This window comes from Monodon monoceros, unplaced genomic scaffold (genome assembly GCF_005190385.1).
Source record: "Monodon monoceros isolate NGI ecotype Baffin Bay Population unplaced genomic scaffold, NGI_Narwhal_1 Super_Scaffold_18, whole genome shotgun sequence".
NCBI lineage: Eukaryota > Metazoa > Chordata > Mammalia > Artiodactyla > Monodontidae > Monodon > Monodon monoceros.
The window spans coordinates 147491878-147514917 of record NW_021703774.1 but is presented as its reverse complement, the minus strand read 5'-3'; the positions used below and the strand labels follow the sequence as shown (position 1 = coordinate 147514917).

The 23040-nt window shown below is 57.7% G+C and overlaps 1 protein-coding gene across 5 annotated transcripts in view; it reads right to left on the bottom strand.

Moving 5' to 3' along the window:
• Positions 1-861: 861 nt before the first annotated feature.
• HIVEP3 (human immunodeficiency virus type I enhancer binding protein 3) overlaps positions 862-23040 on the bottom strand; it is a 500899-nt gene continuing 478720 nt past the window's right edge. For 4 of the 5 annotated variants that reach the window (XM_029229090.1, XM_029229092.1, XM_029229091.1 and 1 more), the window contains 4 exons: positions 16185-16360; positions 9773-9859; positions 4624-5522; positions 862-3501 (listed from right to left, as the gene is read on the bottom strand). In XM_029229090.1, coding sequence (XP_029084923.1) covers positions 2689-3501; positions 4624-5522; positions 9773-9859; positions 16185-16360 — 1975 coding nt within the window. In that variant the 3' untranslated portion in view covers positions 862-2688. The remainder of the gene's footprint in view (positions 3502-4623; positions 5523-9772; positions 9860-16184; positions 16361-23040) is intronic. The other variant, XM_029229094.1, reaches the window with a different exon arrangement.

The following is a 23040-nucleotide window of genomic DNA, read 5'->3' as shown; positions in this document are numbered from 1 at the left end:
GGAGAGTGCGGAGTGAGAGTCTTTCCTACATTATGAGGGTGGGCGTGTGGGCTGGGAGCTCTGTGCTTGGGGGAGCCGGAAGAAAGGTTGGCAGAGGGGCTTCGAGCCATGCTCAGTGACACACGGCCAGGGCTGGTGGCATCAATTCCATTTCTCTGGGCACCTGTGTAGGGCAGTAGCCCTTTGGCCAGATTGCTTGCACAGTGTGTCTCTGTCATTGAGAAATGGCTCTCCAGTGACTCCCGGCCCCCATCCCCTCTGCCTGTGCCTGTGAGCCCCAGTGGCCGTTAGGACTCTCCCCTGCTGGCCACACGGGCCTCCAGAAAGGAAATTTTGGCAGCTGGGCTGTCTGAATACAGGGGGGAGTGACGCCCAGGAGAGCTGGGGCGCAGGGCTTGGGGGAGGGGCCCGGCCACCCCCAAGGTCACGGGCTAGTCTACCAGAGCCCAGTCTGCTGCTCTGTAGGTCTGGGTGTGGAAGATCTGGCCCAGGAATATTTCAAGCCTGGGCAGAAGCAATGCCCTTTATCCAGCTCCCAGGCCTCAGTGCTTGAAGTCTCCAGTCCTTGGGCAGCCCCCTGGGGTGGGGCTGGAAGGTAATGATGAGGAAAGCCCTGGCCTCTGGCCTAGGCTGTGACTGGGGCTCAGGCTCCTTCCCACCTGCTGCCAGACCTGACCAGTGCCAGTACAGCCAAGGCTGGGCTCGTTGGCCTTCTTCCAGGGGGGCCGGGAGCCCCAGACTCTGGGTCAGACAGCCAGGAAGTGCTGGCTAACCCCCCCACCCCTGTACCCTGGAGCCCAGCAGACCCCCAGGTAGGCCCTTCCCTATTGTCCCCTTTTTGTCTTAGCCAAAGGGAAATGAACTAGGTGGTCTGGCTGGAGGCTGACCTGTGGCTGGTTTGTCCTGGCAGCAAAGGCCAAGCAGGGAGAGGTCCTGAATGGGCAGAAGAGGGAATTATGCCGGAGGCCGGCGAGCTCACAGAAGTGCCCCAGCCCTATGCACCTTATGGTGTCCCGTCTAAACAACAGCTCAGGAGCCCCTTATGGCCACACGATTCATGCAGCCTGCCTGAGGAATGGGGACTGGCCAAGAAGGTCTCTGCTCTACAGCATTAGCACCTGGCCCGGCTGGGCCATGACCGTGGTCCCCATGCTTTCTCCCCCTGGTAAAAACTAAAGAAAATGATTTCAGAATGGTGTGGAAAACCCCACCCATCCCAGGGCTGGGTAAACATGCTAGAGTTCAAGTTCCATATTTCAACTTGGGATTTTAATTTCTAGTCTTTTTTTTTTTTTTTAAACAAAGCAGGCTTTTGCACCAGGAAACACAGGGCAGCTTCGTAAAGGAGGAGTTGGGGATGAGGAAAGAGGCACTAGCTCTTACTGATTGCTTTGGAGAAGAATTCAAATGACCTTAGACAATAGGAGGCTAGGGGAAATATCAAACACCAGGTTTATATATATATATATTTAATTTTATTTTTTAAAAGAGATTTAAACCAACCTATAGGAGGCCTGGGCAGTTCCCACCAGTCATGGTTTTGGGTACTTCCTGGGGGTAGTGGAGACCTGACAGTGTGTGGGACGGGGACAGGGGGACCAGTCCTGCTGCAAAGTGGTCCAGAAATGAGTCCTTGCAAACTTCCAGTGCTGAGCCCAGGAAAAGCCCAGCCATGGAGGAAATAGGGCCCTTTGTACCCCAGGGACCAAATGTAAAATGAAGCCCAAGCCTGGCCTCAGGAATGGCGAGGCAACGCACCTTGGATCTTGACCCCCAGGGGTTGGGCCCTGTCACTTCAGCCTTGTGGGTAGTTTCAGAACAAGGATGGCAGCCAGTGGCTGGGACCCTGAGAGCAAGGCCGAGGTCAGGTGCTCAGGAACCAGTGGAGATGGATGGTCAGGAACTCCTTTCCCAGCCCAGACAGAGGGTGAGGGTGCAGTGAGGAGCAGAGGTGCTGGGCCAGGGGGCAGGAGGATTTGTCTACCGGTCAAGTGCCAGGATGGGATCATGACGCAGGCCACCTGGACGTCTGGGAGTCCTGGGGAAGCAACCAGCTCCTACCTTCTACCCGTTCCAAATATTTTGTGTTGAAGTCCTAGGAAAAAGAAAGTCAGAGTTTTCTGGGCCTGCCTGTGGAGTCTCCCTACCTGTCCCTCTGCCTCGGGCTGCTGGCCCTTCTGCTGGGAGCCGGGGGAGGCCACTAGCTGGGGTGGGATAAAGCAGCAATAAATAGGAACCATAAACAACTGTACATAGGAGAGCTTGCTTTTACATTTAATTATATATATTTTTAAAGTTTCTTTTTCTCTCTCTCTGCTTCAGTGCATTCCCCTTTCTCTTAGCAACTGACTGCCTCTTGCCAGCCTTGGGGGGTAGCTGCTGACCACAGTGGCCCAAGGTGAAGCCCCACCTAAATATTCACAGCCTCAAATACCTCGTGGGGTTTTTTCATGTTTGTGTGTGTGTGTGTTGTTTGTATCTTTTCAAGCAACAAAAGGTCACAGAAAAAGGCACAGGTAACTGCATACATGGTGGGAAGATAAGACAGACAGGGGCTGAGCAGAAGCTTCTTGGACAGAACAACAGATGGGACAGGGAGCCCGTGACAGCAAGATGATTCGAGGAAGTCGGCTGGAAACGTCTGTGGCCAAACACCGGAAGCCAGTTGCTGAAGCGGTCAGGGAGAGGCTAAGTGCTCCGGGGCCCCCGGTCCTCGGGCTGCTGTGAGGGTGCCCCGGGCCCCCCACTTCCCGAGGGCTCGGGGGAGCCCTGACTGGTCCTGGGTTCCCCGGAGAGGTTCCTCCTCCGGGCTGGGAAGCGAGCGGAGGCCTCGGCCAGGCAGCCCACGGAACTGCTGCGGTCCAGCGGCGGGGTGGCGGAGGCCGAGGGGTTGGCCGGCGCACGTGGTGACTCCAGGCGGGGGCTCCGGGACCCTGTCCGGCGGCCCTGGGGTGGCCGGGGCGAGGCCTCGGGTGGGGTGCGGGGACTGTGCGTGGGCACGGGCTCTGTGGGCACCTCGGCTGCGCGGGGCTCCCAGTCGGGAGGTCTGCCCAGGCCCCTGCTCGTCCTGCCCCTCTCCTTGGGGTAGTCCCTGGCCTCCAGCTCCGAGGAGAGTGTGAATTTGGAGACCTTAGCCACGGGGGACACGGAGGCCGATGAGCTCTCGGTGGGACTCCGGCGGGCTCTCTCCTGGGCCTCCCGGGCCCCCGTCAGGTCGCTGCCACCCCCTGAGAAGCCGCTGACCCAGGCCGTGCTGGGCCCGGGGAGCAGGGTGGGGTGGGCCCCCGGCCGGGCCTGTACCATCTGGATCCCGCCGATGGGAATCAGGGGGCACGGGGCGCGGGTCAAGTGCTGGGAGTGCAGGGGCAGGTGGCTGAAGATGTTCTCCTCTGTCCGGGCCGGGGTGTGGCCGTGGAAGTCATGGGGGGTGGAGAAGGGTCGGGAGAAGAGAGGATGAGCAGGGCCAGGTGAACAGGAGGGACTTGGCGACTCGGCCTTCTGCTGGGGTCAGAAAATAAGACAGAGTAAGGCGAGGATTATGTGCTGGGCACATGGAGACCCCAGGGCCTAGAGTGAGGGGGGGACTTGCTGAGATCACAGAGCAAGTCCTGGCTGAGCTGGTCCAGAACCGAGTCCCAACCCCTGCCTACGGTGTTGCCCTGTGTGGGCGCCCTCTCTGGAACGGTGACCATGGGTACACTCAGAACATGGTCCCCCGCCTCCAACCAACTTGTCTGTCTTCCGAGGACGGGGCTGCCTGGTTGGCCCCTATGCACCTGGCCGTCTGTCTCGGTTCTGCGGCTTCTCTTGTTCCTCAAATGGTACTGACCCAACTTAACCCTAGAACATGAGTTCCCACTCCAGTCTCTTGGCCTTCTCCCACCTCCAGGAATTTGCACACGACCCCAAAATTAAAAATCAAGTTAAGATTCCTAGCTCGTGTTCCCCCTGGAGCTTGAATCTCTGCTGGTGGTGAGCAGCGGCGTTGGGTTATGACAATCTGGTGACAGGAAAGGTGTTGGGAGGGGAAAGGTAAGTTGACGATGATAATGATATCAGTGCTGGCGATCATGACAGCGGTGGTGATGGTGATACTGTGACAACCGTGATCAAGCTGATGGGGTGGCTGGAGTGTAATGATGGCAGATGGCAGTGGTGATGTGACAGTGACAGGGCTGATGGATGGTATGACAGGGATGGTGTTGGCTGCAGTGACTCTGAGGGTGCTGGTGGCAGTCATGCTGGAGATGTGGTGATTTTGGTTGAGCTCTGCCATCTGCTCAAAGAATACGTGGGGATGGCGATGGGGGTGCGGGGGGAGGAAATGGCACAAGTATTTACACTCACACCCAAGGCCACACAGCTTATAAGTGGCAGAACCTGGTTTTAATCCTGGGTGGTCCAGCTCCAGAGTCCGGGCTCTGCTGCTTCGGACCCTAAACTAACTGGTTTCAGGCACCCAGCACAGTGCCTGGCATAGGAGGTGCCCAGTACACGTCTTCTTGGTAACCGCTGAGCTGGCAGGGGTGTAGCTCCAGGTCTGAGGCCTCAGGGAGGTGTGAGCTTACAGCCCCCCACCTGCCGGCGAGAAGCGGCCCAGCCACCCCGGAGACGGGAACTCACCCACGTGGAGGTGCAGGTCTCCGCTGGGCTTCTGCCGAGAAGCTTGTGAGGTAGAGGCGCGGGTGGGTAGAGAGCCCTTGGGGCCAGCCCTGAGCCTGGGCCGCGCTCGCCCGCCGAGGGGCTGCCCGGCCCCACCAAGGCCCACTTCCCTGGCAGCGCTGACCGTGGCGGTGACTCGGCCTGGCCTGGAGACCATCTCCTCGTGGGCGAGTGTCTGTACGGGCCTGGGTCTGTGGCGCCCTCGCATTCAGGGGGCAGTTCCCTACCCAGGGGGTGGGGGGTGAGAGGAGACAGCTCGAGTCTCGGAGACCCACGGGGGAGAGGGCCCGTCTGGGGGCCAGGTGGGCTCGGGGCCGAGGCCAGTGGCTCTCGGGCAGGTGAATGTCGCCGGGGAGACGAGTCGCTTTTGGTTAGTGAGTGTTTTGGGGCGAGTGGTGGGCGGCTGCCTGCTTCTTTGCTCGGGGACCACGGCCTCCTTGGGGACACGGCCTTGGAGCTCAGGGCCGAGCCTGTGTCCTTCTCCGTGGGGCCCGGGGGGGCCGGTCCCAGCCGGGGAAGGCACAGGATGCTTTGGCTGGACATGAAGCAGCTGCCGGCTGCCAAGCGCTCGGCTTCTGAGACTGAGCTGCTCCTGGTGGCCTGGCTACCAGAGGTGGCATCTGGGGGCTGGGGGCCCTGAACAGGTGAGGAGTCTGCCGGCAGCGTGGCGGGCGGGCCGGGCGGGGGTGCCTCCGAGGACGGTCCTGATGGCTCGTCCTGGCTCTCCTCCTCGTCTTCATCCTCATCTTCGTCCAGGTCCGAGTCTGAGTCCGAGTCGTCCAGGTCTGAAAACTGGTGCTCCGCCACGGCCTCTGTGCCCTCTCGCCCTTCCGAGTCCTGGAACGGGTCATCGCTTGTTCCTGAGGGGCAGACACAGGAGACCCGAGGTCAGAGCCAGCCCCAGGCTGCTCTGCTCTAAGCCCCAGAGTCCCAGTCTGCAAACTGGGCCTGACAGCCACGGGAGTGGTACAAGATCGTTGAGAGGACGGGAACGCTTTGTAAATAACCACAGCAAAAATTACCTTGTATCTACCATGTGCCAGGTTCAGTTCTAGGGCCTGCGTGTGTTAATTCACTTAGTCCTCAAATAATCCCGCTGGGTCGGCACTACTCTTATCTTCGCGTTATAGACGGGGAACCAAGGTGAGAGAGTTGAAGTCACTTGTCCAGGTAAGGTAAGTAGTAGGGCTGGGATTGAACCATAGCAAACAAGATAGGTCTTTTGTTTTTTTTTTCATTAGTATTTCAGTGCTCTCTCCACCATGAGCAAGTTAAGTGGCCCTGTTGTGCCTCAGTGTGTCCCCCTCTGTCAAATGAACTTGACAGTCTCACCTCACAGGGTTTGCTAGGCAGAGGAAACACACTCCTGACACACAGCAAGGACTCAAATAATTATAGTCACTCTTAATACATCCATGAAGAAATCTATTACTCTGGGACACAGCAGCCTTGCTGGCCAGTCCAGCAGCGCTGGGCATGGTCAGTTTACATACACGTCTGCCACTGTGGCTAGGCTGCTGCTGGCTGATACAATGGTATCTGGCAGGTGGCAGGCCCTGGCCTCTCCGGGGGTTGGGCTAAGCTGGCCTCAGGCTGGCTGCAGAGCAGGGCCTCATCCCAGCCACTCATGTCCAGAGAAGGTACTATCTTTGCAGAACCCCTGGTGCTCCCAGCTGGGGGGTAATGGAGCTCCGAAATACCAGCCTCCTGGTCTGGCTTTTGGTGGGGCAGCCCAACCAGCTGGGTCACCGCTAACAGGACACAGGCCTAGTTTGGAGATCTATGAAATCGGCAGCAATCAGGACTCCATGGGGAGCTCCGCTAACATCTAGCCCACCTGGCAGGCTCCTGAGGGTTTGGGTCCTGCTGGCCCAACACTCAGCTCATGTCAGCACCCACTCAACTACTGACCAGGAGAGCTGGACACACAAGCTGACTCAGGCCACTGGTGCAACCAGGCTTCTGCACCCCACCATGCAGAGCTGCCCTGGGGGTAGAAAGCCCAGCACTTGTGCTTCCCAACGGCTCAACACACAGCAGTAAGATGCATGCAGTGGATGACAGTCGGCATTCAAGAGGATGTAGGTCAAAAACTATGGGGTGGAGCTGGAGCTGGCAGGTGAAGGGAGGGCCATGGGGCCAAGGGCATGGCCTCCTGGCAGCCAGGAGCAGAACAGTGAGAGTGGGGAAGGGACTGGGGATTGGTAAAGGAGTAGGGCTGGCGAAGGGGGTGCAAAACATCTCCAAGTTTTGCCCCACACATTTACTTTCCGGCCTAAGACTTTAGCGGGGGGGGGGGGGGGGGCGGAGCTCACCTCGCCTCACCTCTCATTTACATGTGGAGAAATCCAGGCCCAGAGCAGGCAAGTGCTTCCCCAACATCACCCCGAGAGTCCAGGACTAAGGTTTACAACCCTTGCAGGAAATGGTCTGGGTTTGAACCTTAGTTCCACCCCTTCCTTGCTGTATAATGTTGAATAATTTAGTTTTTCTCTCTGTATTCAGTTTCCTTGTCTGTAAAATGTAAGACTAATAAACGCCACCTCATGAAGCTGCTGGGAGGGTCGTGAGGGTCGGACACCCAGTAAGTACCCAATAAACCTTAGCTATTCTCATCCCAGGTACCTCACAACCTCAGCAGACAGGCAGCAATGAGAGCATCTCATCTTGCGGTTGAAGGTCAGAGGGGTGGTGCTACTAGTCAGAGTCCTGATATTCACCAGGAAGGATCCTAATGTCCCTTTTACAGATGAGAAAGTTGATGGGCAGAGAGGGCCGGTGGCCTGCCCCAGGCACCCAGCAGGAGTGATGGAAGCCAAGGGTCCCTTGCCCAGCACAGGGTTCGCAAAGCCCCCCACATCTGGACTCGCTCAGGGCTCTATGGGATGCCCCAGCCGGACGGTCCATTCCCAACGCCCCTCACTGTCAAGGCTCCACAAAGCTCCGCCTTTCTGTGGCCTGGGACCGGAGGAACGAAGCGCGCTGGGGCGCCGAGGGGGTCCGGCCACACGGTGGCGCTGGTGCTCAACCTCCTCAACCTCAGGGGCGGGGCTGCGGCGCCCGCCCGGCCACCCGTAGGCAATCTTTCCTAAGCTGTGCTCCCAACCGTCACTTCGCGACTAACAGACAAGCTCCTCCCCGAGCCTTCCTCATCGCAGGAAGTGGCAACTCCATCCTTCCAGTTTCTTAGGCCATAAACCTCGGAGTCATCCTTGGCTATTTTTTTCCCTCATGCTTCCCCGCCCCCCGCCCCACTACGTCAGCAAACCCCTTCGGCTCTACTTGCGGAATGTATCCAGAACCTGACCACGTCTCCCCACCTCCCTCGGCCCACCCAAGTCCAACACGTGCTCAGCCTGGATCCCTGCCTCCAGCCGCGCCCCCTACCGGCCATCCTCTGCATACGGAGTCAGGGAACGGCAGAGGGCGTTGCTCCACCAGGCGGCCAAGTCCATCCCTTGGCCTTCACAGCCACGGCTCTCTCAGACTTCATCTCCCCCCGACTCTGGCCCTCAGGGGCTCTGCTCCGGCTGTTCCCTTTGCAGGGAGAGCCCTTCTCCAGGCCCCACTTGGCTTCCTGACACCTCGCCTCATGTTCTCTGTTCACACCACCGAACAGAGAGGCCACTCCCCACGCTTCCCAGCCCCTCACGGATGTATTGCTTCATACTCATCACCCTTGCCCTATTCCACATTTGTTCATTGCCCAGCTCCCCTCTAGAATGCAGGCTTCCCGACGGCAGGAACTATGTTTTATTCATTGCAGAATCTCTAGCACCTAGAACAGGTCTTAGAACGGGTCTGGTGCTCAGTATTTCTGGAATGAATGCATTGATTTCATCCTCAAATAAGGTCATCCTTTTTGGCCTCATTGGGAAAATGAAGCTGGGAGAGGGGCAGGGACAGCTCAGGGTCCCTCAGTGGACCCCCAGTGCAGTGCTAGTCGGAACGCCCACCTCCCACCCAGGGAGGGCTCTGGGCTTGGGTGCAGCTGCCCCATCCAGCCCGCCAGGCACTGCAGCCAGCGTTTCTGTCTGTCCTTGGACAACTGCCTTTACCTGTCTGAGCTTTACTAAATGTCTTCAACTGAAAACGGGGCAACACAAGTTTCTACCACAGTTACGAGGACTCAGTGAGACATCTGTAAATGGCCTGATGTGCTTTTTTGATAAGAATGGTAACCCCACATCCTCATTTTCGGGGGTACAGCCCCAAGTTCACTGTGTTCTGTTCAATAAAGGTGATTTGTTTCACCTAAAAGGAAATGCCACCTAACTCTTTTGTAAGATTGTAGATACATTCCCAAATCAGAAAAAAAAACAAAAACAAAAACGAGACACAGACACACACACCTCTCCTTGTCACACTGTAATTCTTGATTCCGATTTTAGGGAATCTGGTCAAAGGTTTGCCCAGTGCAGGAGGAGTACCTCTGGCCGCTCATCTACCTGCCAAAAAAGCCCCTCTGGCCTCCACCCTGGATGCTGAGGCTGGGCAGGGCACAGCCACACACACTGCCTTGTCTTCTCAGAAACTGGCTCTAATGTGGCTCTAATCTTGCTAACGGGGGACTGAGGTCAGGGTGCGGTGCTGGGATAGGGGATGGGATTGGGAGGTGACATGGGGCTGTCAGGTCTGTCTGAAAACCTCTAGCTCTAAAAGGCCCGGGCGTCAGGCTCATGCCCAGAGTGTGTAAGTGTGAGTGTGGGTGTGTACCTCACAGCGTCATCGTGAGAATTTGCCAAGATAATCATGGCACGTGTCTAGAGCACGCCTGACACAGAGTGGGTGCTCAGTCAATGTTGACTGTAATTACTCATGTGCTAATGTATTCACCATACATTCACTAAGCACCCACAGGGTGCCGGGCGCTCCACCTGCCTGGCAGACCTTCATGCGCCACAGCTACGGCTCCCAGCACGCGCTGTAAGTCTAGGGGGTGGGGGCGGTAATCCTGTGAATTTAACCTCTGTCTCCCTGCAGTTGGGAAAACTAGAGGAGAGGGCACAGAAGAGGGAGAGGAGGCAGAGCAGAGGAGAGGACAGAAAGCAAGGGGAGGGCGAGGGGGACAGGAGGAGAAGGGGGAGGCGGGAGCTGGCAGTTCATTTACCTTCTTCGGCTTCCAGCTCCTCCAGCACCCCCGTCTCTTGGCACTTTTTGCTGTGGGCCTTCGACTTCATATGCTTAGTCAGATTCCCTGGAAAGGAACGAGAACAGACTCAGGTTCGGCTGGAGGGCAGGGGCCCAGGGCGGCGCCTGGCTGGCAGGTGCTGGGACGTCCCTCCGCCCGGGTGCTCAGGTGGGATGCGCAGCCGCAGACCCCGTGCGGGATGGCACTGAGGAGCTGGGGGAGGGTGCGTGAGGGGTGTGAGGGGACAAAGGGTAGAATGAAGAAGTGAGATGCTGATTAAAAAGACAAACAAGAAAGAAATTAAAAGACAAGTCATGTGCAATAAGTTTTTCCTGCCTTTAACTCTGGGCCCAGGAGCTGGTGACACTCATCAAACAGGATTCCCGGCCATTTCAAATACCGGGATGACATCAGGGCTCCCATTAACCCAGCATGGGGGATGGGTACTGAGGACGCCCTTCTGGCTGAGGATACTGTTAGGGCAGCCCACAGGGAAGAATCTTAGGGTTTGGGAAGAGGAACCAGGACAAAGTTACTGTTAGAAATGGAGAGAGGGCAGAAGGCGTAGAGAAATCTGCCAGATCCGGACCTGGGGGCCACAAGGCTGGGGCCCAAGTCCTGACTTCCTTAGAGAGTCATGTCCCCTTCCTGGACCTCCAAGGTCACTGCCGTGCAGACACGGCCAGGGGGTGGGGTGGTGCGTGCAGGGAAGGCCGAACTAAGGCTCTGCCCCTCCCCAAGCCTACGAAGCCCTCGGGGTGTGGCTGACTCTGTCCCCAGTGGGCTGAAGAGCAGAGATGGCCGCTCCGTGGAATGAGGGGAAAGATAGCGACAGCAATTCTCCCCCACGTGCGCACAGCACTTCACAGGCCACAAAGCCCTGTGGGCAGGTACGCTCTATGAAGGCGCAGCAGAGGGCCTCCAGCCTGCCCCAGAAGGATGCAGGCCAGATGCCTCAGGATGCTCCTTTGGGCTCAGCAATCACCTCCAAACTGTGATGTGCTCACTGTTGCTCTGTAGATTGCTGAATTTCCATATGGTAGTTCATACAAGAAATTGTAAATTCTTTGAGTCAGGTGCTCTGTCTCACTAATCTTATCAGTTAGCAAGTTTGAGCAGATAGATGGAAGAGGGAAGAATGGACTCCAAGAACAGACACATAGAGAGATGGAGGGGTGGATGGATGGATGGATGGATAGATGGATAAGTGGATAAGAGGAAATATGGAGTGATGAACAGCATGAGCGGGAAGGAGGTGGACAGATGGATGGGATACTGGATGAGTAGATAAGCAGATGGATAGACAGATGGAGGATAAAAATAAATGGAAGGATAGATGGAAAATGGATCAATAAACGTATGAGAGGATGGAGAATGGGAGAGGAGGAGACATGGGTGAGTGGGAGAATAGCTGGCTGGATGCAGCACACACAAATGCATGGGAGGACAAACAGACAGGAGGATAAAAGAATGGGCAGGTGAATGGAAGGATGGATTGGTGGAAGGGCGAATGGGAGAGGTGGAGGAACAGATGAGAAAATAAATGGGAAGATAAATGGATAGGAAGACAAACTATTCGGATGAGAGGATGGGAGAAATGGATAAACAGGAGGATAGATGGGTGGATAGATGGGTGAATAGGGAGAGAGGGCCCATGGATGAACCGAAGGGTGCTTCTTAATCATTCTGAGAATTTTAAGGAAGCTTAGGGTTTTGCTGAGAGGGTAAAGGGAATCTTAAGCTGAATTGCCTGAGGTGTGCAGGCCTAGGGCGGCAAGGATGGAGAGAAGCTGTTTCTTTCCTCTTTCCTTCCCTTAGTCCTAGTCTGTGACTCCATCCTTCCCAAGTCAGATTTTCTTCCTTTAACTAGACAGAAACCTGGATCTTCTACTCCTGGCCAAATGGAGAGCAGAGCCATAACTTCGAGTCATTCCAGGGCCGGAGGGTCCCCAACATTCCCTGTCCCACACTGTGGGCCTCTGCCCTCTAAGCCTGAGCAGGACGTCAAGGGGGTGGTAAAGGCATCCGGGGTCTTCCACGGGCCAGAGAAACTGAATATCCTCTGAGGTTCTGAGACCAGCCTGCCATCCCGACTATCCCAGACCCCAGGAGACTATGCACACTGCTCATTCTGGCTATGACATTATTGTTGTACCTGTTCGGCCTGGAACGTTCGGGTCTCTACCCAACCATGTTAGACGATGAGCACACAATGGGTGCGTAATAACCATAAGTGGGAAATGCTCTTCTCATCCCAGAAGCAAAGTATTGGACGGAACCTCACAGACCATGTAATCCACGCCCACCAGGCCCAGGGTCTTCCTGCTTCTGTTCTAACTCCGGGCCCTGGTGCTGATGATGGCGTCAGGCGACATGATCAGGTGACGGGATGCTGTGGGAGGGCTCCCATTCCCCGACACGGCAAACCAACCAGTCAAAGCCGCACGGCTAGCCAGTGCAGAGCCCCACGTGGGACCAGGTCTCAGGGCTCCAGAGACCTTGCTCGCTCCACTCTGGCAGAGCAGAACCAGCGTGTGTAGGAGTCTGATGGCCTTGGGTTTGAGTCTGGGCTCTTCCACCTGCTAGCTGTGTGCTCCTGGGCAAGTTTCTTAACCTTCTGAGCCCCAGTCTCTGCAACTGTAAAGTAATACCTACCTCTCGGGGACGCTGGGAGGAGCTCATGAGGAAACATGGAGAGTGACAGCAGAGTGCCCCTGGCAGACAGCAGATGCCCACCACGTGGAACCTCCTTCCTTCCCACACTGTGTGCCCCCCCCCGCCCCACCAAGTAATCGCTCTTTACTGAGCACCCGGGGGACTCTGCCACAGTCACGGGGGTGAGGAGGAGAGAGATGCTGAGATGATGCTCGTGTTGTAGCTGGCTTTACCAGTCAGTCTGGGCTCAGGAACCCCCAGGAGAAGGCACCGGGCAGGCCCTGGACGCCAGCTTCTCCTCTGCCCCTGCCCTTGGAGGCTGCAGGGAGGAGGTGGGAGTCTGGGTGGCTGCCCAGATAGGCCACGGGGTTACAGGACCGGATGCGCAGCCCCGAGTGTTATCCGGCGCCCTCTTTGGTTTCCCCTCCGTGGGCCTACCTCCCCCTCTGTGAATTGAGGGAGGTGTACCAAATGACCTCAGGTGTCTTTCTTTGGCCTGGACACCATTTCCTTGTCAAGGGTCAAAGCCTGGGCTTGCCAAGCAGAGTTCACAGCTTCTCACCGTCGTCCCAGCCCCCCACCAAAACCCCGACAATCCTGGAATGAAGGAGGAAAGGCAAGTGGATGGAAAATGATGGGTGTCTGGAACAGAGGCGGACCCTCCACTGAGGGCATCAGCCGGTGACCCTGCCCCATTCAGCTTTGGGCTTTGACCAACCACCCTCCCTCGGTCCCTGAGGCCTGCCCCAAGCTGCCAGCTCTGTCCCGAGGCGATCGGTGCAACGGCCTGTACCCAGCACAGCCACTCTGCTGGCCTCTGGGAACCTTCTGAGAAGATGACATGGGACCCCAGACCCCCGCAGGGACACCCCAGTGGGCCTTTCCTGGCCGCACCCACCGAGACACCCCCTTGCTAGCGCCCAGGGGCCGGAGCTGCTGCCACGATGTCTAACACAGAGACGGAGACACAGACAGGCAGACGGAGACAGACAGGAAGGGCTCCCGGGCTGGGTGCAGCCAGGTGGTGGTGACAGAGGGCCCTGAGGACCACCTGACCCAGCCTCATCTCTCATGCAGCCTGGCTGGGCCCGAGCCCAAGGATGAGGGGAGGGAGGAGATGGAAGCAGCTGTATGGAGGCAGGAGTCCTGAGAGGGGGGGACCTTTGGCATCTGGGCTGGTGGCTGAAGGGTCCATGACTCCAGGGAGAAACAGGAGTGTCAGCATCCTGCGGCTTCCCTCGCTCCCTGCCTTGTTCAGAGAGAGCCAAGAGGGAGCTGGTTCTGCGTCCACCTGCCACCACCCTTACTGGCCCCCCCTAAGTCCCAGAGGTTGACGTTCCAGGATTTCGGATGCACTCACTGCTCCGGTTCTGGAAGGTGTCATCTTCCAGAAGCCTCTAGGAGCATTTGCAGAGGGCTCAGCCCTCCCCCCATCACAGGGTGAGAGCAAACCCTCTTGGGCGGGGCCTTCAGGGCTCCACCCCAGGCTCTACCCCCAGGGCACTCAGAGGGCCTGCAGACCCTCCCCTCAGGTTAGGAGCTCTGGACCCTCCAGGGCTGTGTGCTGGCTCAGAGGGACCCGGGGAGGGACGGCAGATAGCTCGGCATGTGGCTTCCAATGCAGGAATCTCCTGGAAAAGGGGTGTTCCTGCCAGGGACCCAGGCCTCTCTCAGACCTGACAGAAAAAGACCAGGCCTTTCCTCTCAATAAAGCCAGAGGGAATTGAATAGGGATTGCTCTGGGAGACTGCTCTGGCTGGGAACTCGGCCCCATGGGGCTTTCCAGTCTCACGTGGCAGGACGACGGTTCTCCACGGTGGTGGGCAGCTCTTCATGGCCCTGGGGTGAGGCACTCTCAGGACCAGGCTCTTCATGCTGAGAACGGAATGGTGTGGTCCCCTGGGCACACCCTGGGAATAGGGCCAGCAGTTGTGATCCACTCTGGACGCCACCTGGTTGGCCACCTGATTTTGCCACTCCTTCCAGACAAGGGGGCAACTGCTCACAGAGAGGACGGTGGTGGGGGTGATGCCCAGGAGGCAGGGGTCCTGGCTTATAGTTACTGCTCCGGCTTTAACAGTCGTTTCTGTTTTGAGGGACCCATTTTCTGCACCGTCAAGTAGGGCTTGGACAAAAAGGTTTTTGGTGTTCAGAGTCAAAGGCCGTTATTTGAACTGTTGGTGGATTATTCCCATCTCTCTCCACCATAAAGTCCCAACTGGCCGCCTAAGGCCAGAGAAAGCGGGGTTGTAGGGGGCGTGTGTGGGACAGAGCCCGCGACCAGGACCGAGGCATGCTAGGTGAGCTGTCCTGGACGCGGCAGGGCTCCGGTTCTCTCTGAATGCCCTTTGGAATGCTGCTGATGACATACCAAGAAAGAAGAGGGTCAGGGCGAGGACGGAGGATGCTCACCTCTACTCAAACCAAAACCTTGGTGGGAAAGTTTGAGCTCCAGTTGAGAATGATGGTGAGAGGACAATGGAGGGCAGCCTAACGGGGTCAGGAGACCAGAGATGGGCACCCGGTCAGAGAGGGGGCCACGAGCAAGGGGATGAGATAAACTGCCCCCTGACCTAGCACCAAGAGAACGGAAGGGGCCAGCAAGAGGAGGGGGGAGTAAGGAAGGCTCAAAGACCCGGAGGGGCCCTCCTCAGAGCCACTGCCCACTGCTCTTTCTGGGAGCAGCTTTACCAACAAAAGGAAGGTCAACAGGTGTCAAAGCTCTCCAGTTCCATCTACTGAAAAACCACGTGGCTCTGGTGGGGGCTGGTGTGGAGGCCCCCAACTTGCCCAAAGGAGAAGGCAGGACCCTCGTGCCCAACCCTGAGCCAGGAAACTGCGAAGCACGAGAGGCTGAAGCCACCAGGGGTTCGAGAGCCCCAGGCTTCCCTCTGAGGCACCTCAGTCTGCTCAGCTACCAGGAAGGAAGAAGCGGGTTGCGATGCCTTTCCTGCCTGCCCTGTGGGAGCAGCCGATGGAAGGAGCAGAGAAGAGCTCGGTCCACGTCTCGTGGACACAGCCTCACTGGTCCACACCCGGGTCCTGGGTGGCTGCAGTGGCCCAGGCCACCTCCATCACCCATCACAGCGCTCTGGTTGCGTACCCTCACCAGCCAGTCTTCCTTCCTTTCACAGAGCCTGAGCTGACCCTGCTGTGCAGTGTTGGGGGCAGGAATGACAGGGCTGCCGCTCGGGGGTTGGGGAGAGCCCGGCCCTGTGTCAAGAGGTGCAGAGAAGCTGGACGGGGCAGGAACGTGGTCTGAGTGGTGAGGCGGGGTGGAGGCAGGGGCAAAGTGTGGCATGAGAGGTGACCATGCGAGTGTGTTACGTGGCTCGGGGTGGAATGGATTTCCAAACTCAAGAGCGGTAGTGACCAGTGTGGATGCTGGAGCTCATCGGGTCGGTGGATAAAGGGCTAAGGAAACATGCAGAAGGAAGGGGTGATGAGATCAAATACAAAACCAGAAACTGTGTGCGAGAGTGCCACCGCCTGGCCGTGGTGGGAATCGCATGGGTGGAGGGTGGAGGGGCCGGCGTGGGATCCAAAAGCACGGGCAGGGCAGCCGAGGGGTGCCACTGCCCAGTCTGGAGGCGGCTGCTCTGTCACTGGGGAGCCCAGGAATCGGGGGTGCCCAGGCCCCAGGCAGAGAGGTCCGGACCCCGGGCTCTGTGCTGGGGCTCCCAGAGGGGAGCTCCCTGCAGCGGGCAGGGCCAGTGCCCCGCTGACTGTCTCTTACCTTTGGTTTTAAAAGCAAAGTGACAGTGCTTGCACACATAGGGCCGGACGTCAGTGTGGGTGCGGATGTGTTTCTTCAGCATGCTGGGCTTCTTGCAGCGAATTCCACACTCCTCACAAACATATTTCCCTCGGCCGCGGCCTCGCACATATACATACTCTTCGTTTGATTTGTACCTATGAGCAACAGGCGTCATGGTAAAGGAACAAAAAAGTAGGAGAAGAGGCAGGTTCCCACCTCAGAAGATGCGCGCGCTTCCTGGCTGCATCCAGCCCTTAGGGGCATCGGGAGAGGCAGACGCGGAGCAGAGAGAACCACGGGTGGGGGGATCCGCCACGGAGCCCTGCACCTGCCCTGCCCTCACACAGGGGGGCTGCCCCCTTCTCTCCCTCGGAGGCGGCAGGCTCTGGTGCTTCCTGCCAGGAGGGAAGCCACAGGGGCACAGAGGGCCTCTGGTCCAGACCCGGCCGCGGTGCCGGCTTCTGCTCCCAAAGAGCAGCCGCTCTGGGCCACCGTGTAACAGAGTAAAACAGATAACGACCACAGCTCTGGCAGCCGCCACTGACGGAGTGCTCACTCTGTGTTGGGCACTTTGCCCGAATTCCATGGTCTCCACGAAGAGTCCTTAAGAGCCTGAGGCTCCCACAGCCAGAAAGGGACAGAACTTGAGCTGAACCTGCCCGCCCCAAAGCCTGTGCATACCCCACGAGGAGCGACACGTGCTGAAACAGTCTGCTAGGAGGCCACCCAGACACGCGTGTGAGGGGAGGGATGAGGGCTTCATCATTTCCCAGTCCTCAGAGTCTGGAGACCAGGGGCCCTGCGCTCTCTCCCCCGTCCCATCTCCAGCCGAGCCGGAAGCTCTCAGGACCCAGATTCCAGCCACCTGGCCTCTCACGCGGCCTCCAGGGATCACTTGGGGTCATAGCGGGAAGTGCCAATAGCTTTCAGGAGGCCTCCTGGGGCGGCTGGCCCACCTGCTGGGCCTCAGCACCACTGCGCTCATGGCCCAGAATCAGAATGTTCTTATTTCCACTCGGAAGGAACCCACGAGTCTCACAGGCTCACTTGATACCCTCCTTGTCAAAATGCCACGCTGGTCTAATGCTGTGGATGTGTGAGTGTCTCGATGGGGACATGGAAGGCTGCGACGGGGTCCAGGGAGGGGATCCTGGCATATCCAGGAGAAGAGCTTTCTGACTCATGAGGCCTGGGGATCTGAAGGCGCGGGTGCCTTGGGGGAAGTGTGGTCTCTTGGCCTGCAGGAGGCCTGCCTGTGCCCACACTCACCCCGCACATCAGGCCCTGGCCAGGAGTTGGCACCCAAACTCGGGGGTGGGGTGGTGCAGAGAGGCAGGAAGGGGCTTGGGGGGAGGTGAGGACGTGACAGTGACTGGGACTCAGTCCTGCTCCACTGGGGCCATCAGCTTACAGCTGAGAGGACGCCACAAGGATGGGCTTGCAGGAGGGAACTCTGAGGGAGGGAGCTGGCAGGCAGCGGTACAGCGATCACCAACACATATACACACACACTCACACACACACCACCTCCCCACTCTCACACGCAAACACATGCACTCACACACACTGACACACACACTGGCACACTCACCCCCACCCACACAGTGACACACACTCTCACACACACACACACACACACGCGTGTGCCCGCGCACTCACGCACGGACTGCTCTCCAAGAGTACAAGTGGATCGCCTCAGCTTTGGCCAACCGGTGCCTCTCAAGTTGTCTAAAACCACCCTTTCTTGCTATTACGGGTCCCGATGGGCCAGTTTTAGGCGCCCAGTCCTCAGGCTGGGGGCCAACTCTTGCCCTGATCCAGGGCAAAGCACCATCTTGCTTTCAAGGGGAGGCATGGAAGGCCATGGGGGTCTAAGGGGAGAGGGACTCATTTTGCTCTTAGGGAGACCACCCTGGGGGCAAGCAGGGGGTGTCTTGCCTCCCTGTGCCAGCAGTTCACCCTCACGCAGCACGCCCCCCAGACCCCAACCAGCTACCTGGGTTTTAATTCCTAGGTCGCTTTGTCCCCCTGGGACCCAGTCTGAGCTGGGGTGCCCTTTTCCCATCTGGAGAAGAAAGAAGCGAGAATGGCTTGGTTTCCCCTTGGCACTGGACACCAACCTCCACTTGGCTCTGCTTGGCGGGTGCATGACAGCCCCCCACTTCCAACGATGATGGCGCCGTCGGGGTCCCCCTTCCTTCACCCCCTCCTACCCAGGCCCACAGACGCCCTGACTGCTACCACATGTGGGATTCCCCCTGTGCTTAAGCCAATTCAGAAGGCATTAGGGTCCGTCTACCTTGGCTGTTCTCAGCCCCTTCGTTCTCCTTCCATAGCAAGCTTAAACCGCCTGCGGTTGCCTGAACGGAGACACACACACACACAGAGAAAGGACTCTGCTTGACCCTCTATGGGTGGTGCCCTCACTTGGGGGTGGGGTGGGGAGGCATGTATGTAACCCCAGATACCACTCTGTCACACTCCATGGAAGGTGCACAACCTGATGGGTAGCACAAAGGAGGAGCCTGGGCTGGAAGGGGCCAGAGACGATGCTGAGAGACGGAGGCAGGAAGGGAGGACCCCAGGCAGGGACCCCAGAAGCAAAGGCACGGGTGCTAAGAGGCCTGGAGTGTTTGGTGGGCAGGACAGGCTGGATCACCATCGGCCTTGAATGCCATGCTAAGAAGCTGAGACTTGATCAAAGTTTTATTAAAGATAAACACAGTCTAAAGAGAAGATGCTTCCTTGGCACCATGGGGAATGGTCTGGAAGAAGAGAGGCTTAGAATCTGGGTACAAGGCACGTGTGCTAGGACAGAGATTCAAGTCCTTCTGGACGTAGAATCTACAGGCCTTGGTAGCCACCTGGATGACGCAGGGGCCACCATGAAGGAGTAACAAAGATCGAAAGTTTTCAGCTTGGCCAGCTCAAGTGGTACCAACCGCGGTCCTGGAGAGAAGCGATACGGGACCCTTGTCCTTAATGGCTGAGTGTGAGTTGAGGAAATGTCCAGTACACAGCTGGAAATCCATGGGACTCAGGATGGGACACGTAGATTGGCGCTGAGGCCCAGCGGGTAGGCCAGCCGCCCCAGGAGGCTCCTGAAAGCTATTGGCACTTCCCGCTATGACCCCAAGTGATCCCTGGAGGCTGCGTGAGAGGCCAGGTGGCTGGAATCTGGGTCCTGAGAGCTTCCGGCTCGGCTGGAGATGGGACGGGGGAGAGAGCGCAGGGCCCCTGGTCTCCAGACTCTGAGGACTGGGAAATGATGAAGCCCTCGTCCCTCCTCTCACAAGCGTGTCTGGGTGGCCTCCTAGCAGACTGTTTTAGCGCGTGTCACCCCCTGTGGGGGATGGACGGGCTTTGGGGCAGGTAGGTTCAGATCAAGAGAGTATGAGAACAGGAAGAGGGCAATGAGAGGGCCCAGGAGGCACCCAAATGTAAGGGCGGGGGAAAGATGGCACTAAAAGCCACCCCAAGCAGAGATCTCCTGGTAGAGAACCAGGAGAGAATGTGATCTGGGAGCCAGAGAAAAGAGGTTAGAGGAAGAGGCGCCAGGAGGGTCCAGGTTGTGGATATCTGGAGGAGGGTGGCCACTGCGGGTCCTGAGACTTGAAGAGAGCAGTCCTGGTTGGCCAGCCTGGAGCCTGTTGACTTCTCTGCTCCTTGAAGGCCACTGGGGTTGTACAGCTTTGTGGTTCCCAAAGGGCCAAGTCCAGGGACAGGTATGGGGCAGCTGTCCACTGTGAGCTGGACCCTCTTCCCCTTCTCAGCTCACGGTCAGCCCCTCCAGCCTGTGCAAGGCCCCTCTCTATAAGGTCCCACCCTTTCCCCAGCAGCTTCAGGTCTCCGCCTTCGGACACATCTCACCAACACGGACGCAAGCTCAATTCTCTTGGTACCAACCAACCCCAAAGTCCCCCAGACCTCAGCCCGCTCCAGCGACCGCTCTGCCTGCTTCCCTTCTCAGCCCGAGTCTGGAAGGGGCCGTCACGCTGGCAGAGTCACGCCTCCTCACTGCCCCAACCCAGCTTCCCTGCTGACTGTTCTTGCCAACAACACAGGGTGCTAAATCCAAGTGGCAGAGGCGTTATTGCCCTGTTGCTTGCCCTCTGGAGACACCTGTTGGCTTGGTGACCGGGTCTCCTCCGCAAGTTCCTTCTTTGACCCCCGCCTCCCACGCTGGTGTTCCCCAGGCACCAACCTGCACTCTTCTCCCCTCACACCTTCCCCCAGGTGAGCTTCCCCACACACACCTGACTTTCCACCTGGATGTTGATGGCTCCCCTGTCTCTCTCTCCAGCTCTGACCCCTCTGCTCTACATCCAACTGCCCCCTCGGCATCTCCCTGGTGGTCTTTAGGCACCTCACAGCCCACGTGCCCTGAACCATGTTTCCATGTCCCCCCACCTGTACTACCGCCTCCTGGGTCCCCGCATCAGTGAACGCCATGCGCATCCCATGGTGGCCAGGCCAGCGTCCCTGGTGCTTCTACTTCCTTCAGTCTTCATTGTCAATCCATCACCACAGCCCGTCAATGCCGTATCCCACATATGCTCCAGGGAGGCCCACCTCCTTGCCACCACTAGCCCAGGCCACCATCCCCTCTCCTAACCCACAGCATCCTTTCCTCACAAAACATCCAGAGGGGGCTCTCCCCCAATACACTCCTCCCAGCCCAGGACCCACCATTCAATGCTCCTCCCACTGCTCTCAGGATAAAGCCCTGCCCCTCACTCAACGGGTACAGAAGGCCCCGGGCACCACCTGGCCCAGCTACCTCTCCAGCTCTTCTCTTAACTGCACTTCCCCATCAACAACGCTGAACATCATCCAGTGCCTCCAAGTCCCTTTCCTCTGGTCTTCTCCCTCCCCCCCGCCCACCCCTCCCACCGCCTGCTACTGACCAGCTCCTCTTTCCTTCAGGGCTTTGCCAAAAGGCCCCTTCCTTCGGAGCCCTCTCCCACACCCCTGGGCCTGGGGGTCCCACCACTCCTCCTTCGTGGTGCCTGTCAAGCTGTGTGTACTGTGTGGCCTCTCACAATGTAGTCCCCATTAACCCCATGCGGAGGGCACATCTGCCTCATTCACTAGAGCATCCCCAGGGCCTAGCTCAGTGCCTGATACCCAGCAAGTGCTCGGTACTCATCGCTGCACAGAGGAAAGCCAAGCCAAGGCCTTCTTTCCTCGTGTCTGCTAGAGACTCTCAGCTGAGACGCTCCCACTCCAAGAGTCCCTGAGCACAAGTTCAGCCTGACACTGTGGGCTCCCCATGGATGTGGCACACAGCCAGTGCCCCTGTAACCATGGTGGACTGGCTGGCTGAACACTCCCCACTTTCTGGTAGGAACCACTGTGCTAGAAGTCAGAAGGTAGAAGTCAGCATGAGACCTGGGTCTGAGTTCTGGCTCCTGTGTGAACTTGCTGGGTGACCTTGGGTAAGTCATTTCCCCTCCCTTGGGAATAGTCAAACTTTGCCCTTAGATACACCAACCAACGCCACATGCCTGATGTCATTCAGTCCTCCCGTCAGCCCTTTGCCATTGTCTCCATTTTATAGAAATGTGAACCAAGGCCCAAAGAGTTCAAGTGACATGGCCAAGATCACACCATCAGCGATCTTTCCACTTATCCCCGTCCCCGCATCGACGCTGCACGAATGCTTTTAGGTGATGCTGACCAAGTTTCCTTAGCACCTTCCTTCACGGAGATTCTCGGGGGCCTGTAACACCACAGACAGATAAGGACGGCATCACTCTCCCTGCGGCCACCAGCTCTGGGTGGGACCGAGGGTGTTGACAGCTGCAGAAAAATGCCATGCAAAGAGCCAGGGAAGGAAGCCAGAAAAGCATGGTGGGGACCCCAGGGGCACGGTCCTGTCTCCTAGGTCTGCTGGCCCCCCCACCCTCCATCCAAGGCTGCCCTTTGGAGGCCTGTGCCACAGGTTGCCCTTCACCCGGTGAAGAAGCGCCCGCCAAGCCTCCTGCCTGTTCTGAGCCTGCAAGACAGTTCACCGCCTGGGTACAGCTAACTCATGGCTCTTTGAGCCCCACCACCTGCCTGTCTTCTGCTGATCTGACAAGCCAGGGACGTCAGCCAGGCTGGAAAATGCTTGGTTTTGTTCTTAAAAAAAAAAAAAAAAAAATGAGCTGTTTCTGTGGATTCCAGAATGTCTTAGTTAAAGGGGCCCTGAGCTTGACTGCCTGAGGTCACGCAGCACCAGGGGTCCTGGACCCTCCCATGGAAGCAGCTTTCTGTTCTACTGCCTTGGGTCAGGAGGTAAGTGAGGCTGCCAGGAGGGGTGTGGAGCTGCCAGAATCTTCTGGGTCTCTTTTCATTCTTATGCTGTAGGTCTAAGACTCACGGACTCAAAGGAAAATAAAAAAGAATCTTGCACAACCCCTTCATCAGGAGGGTCTTATTATTTTCATCTAACGGAGAAGGAAACAGAAACAGAGAGGTTGTGTGTCTTGCCCAAAGTCACAAGGCAGCTAGAAAGTGGCAAGGCAGGGACTGGAACCCAGGTCTGACCCCAGCGCTCTTATGCGTGACACAGTCTGCCCTCCTGCCTTCAGCCGCGTCTCTTCCAGTCCTGCAACTGGAGATGCTGAGCTGCCTGACTCTTGATCATTCAGCACATGACCCCTTGGGTTGTGGCTCTAGACTCTTGGCAGGCATTTCTGAAACCTGAAGCTTCCACCAAGCACTTGGGAACTCAGAGCACAGCTCCCAAAGGAGGTGACACATCCTCTGCTCCAGATTCCAAAAGAGGGGATGCGGTGGAAATTAACGGCAGTGGGATGCGGTGGAAATTAACGGCAGTGGGATGCGGTGG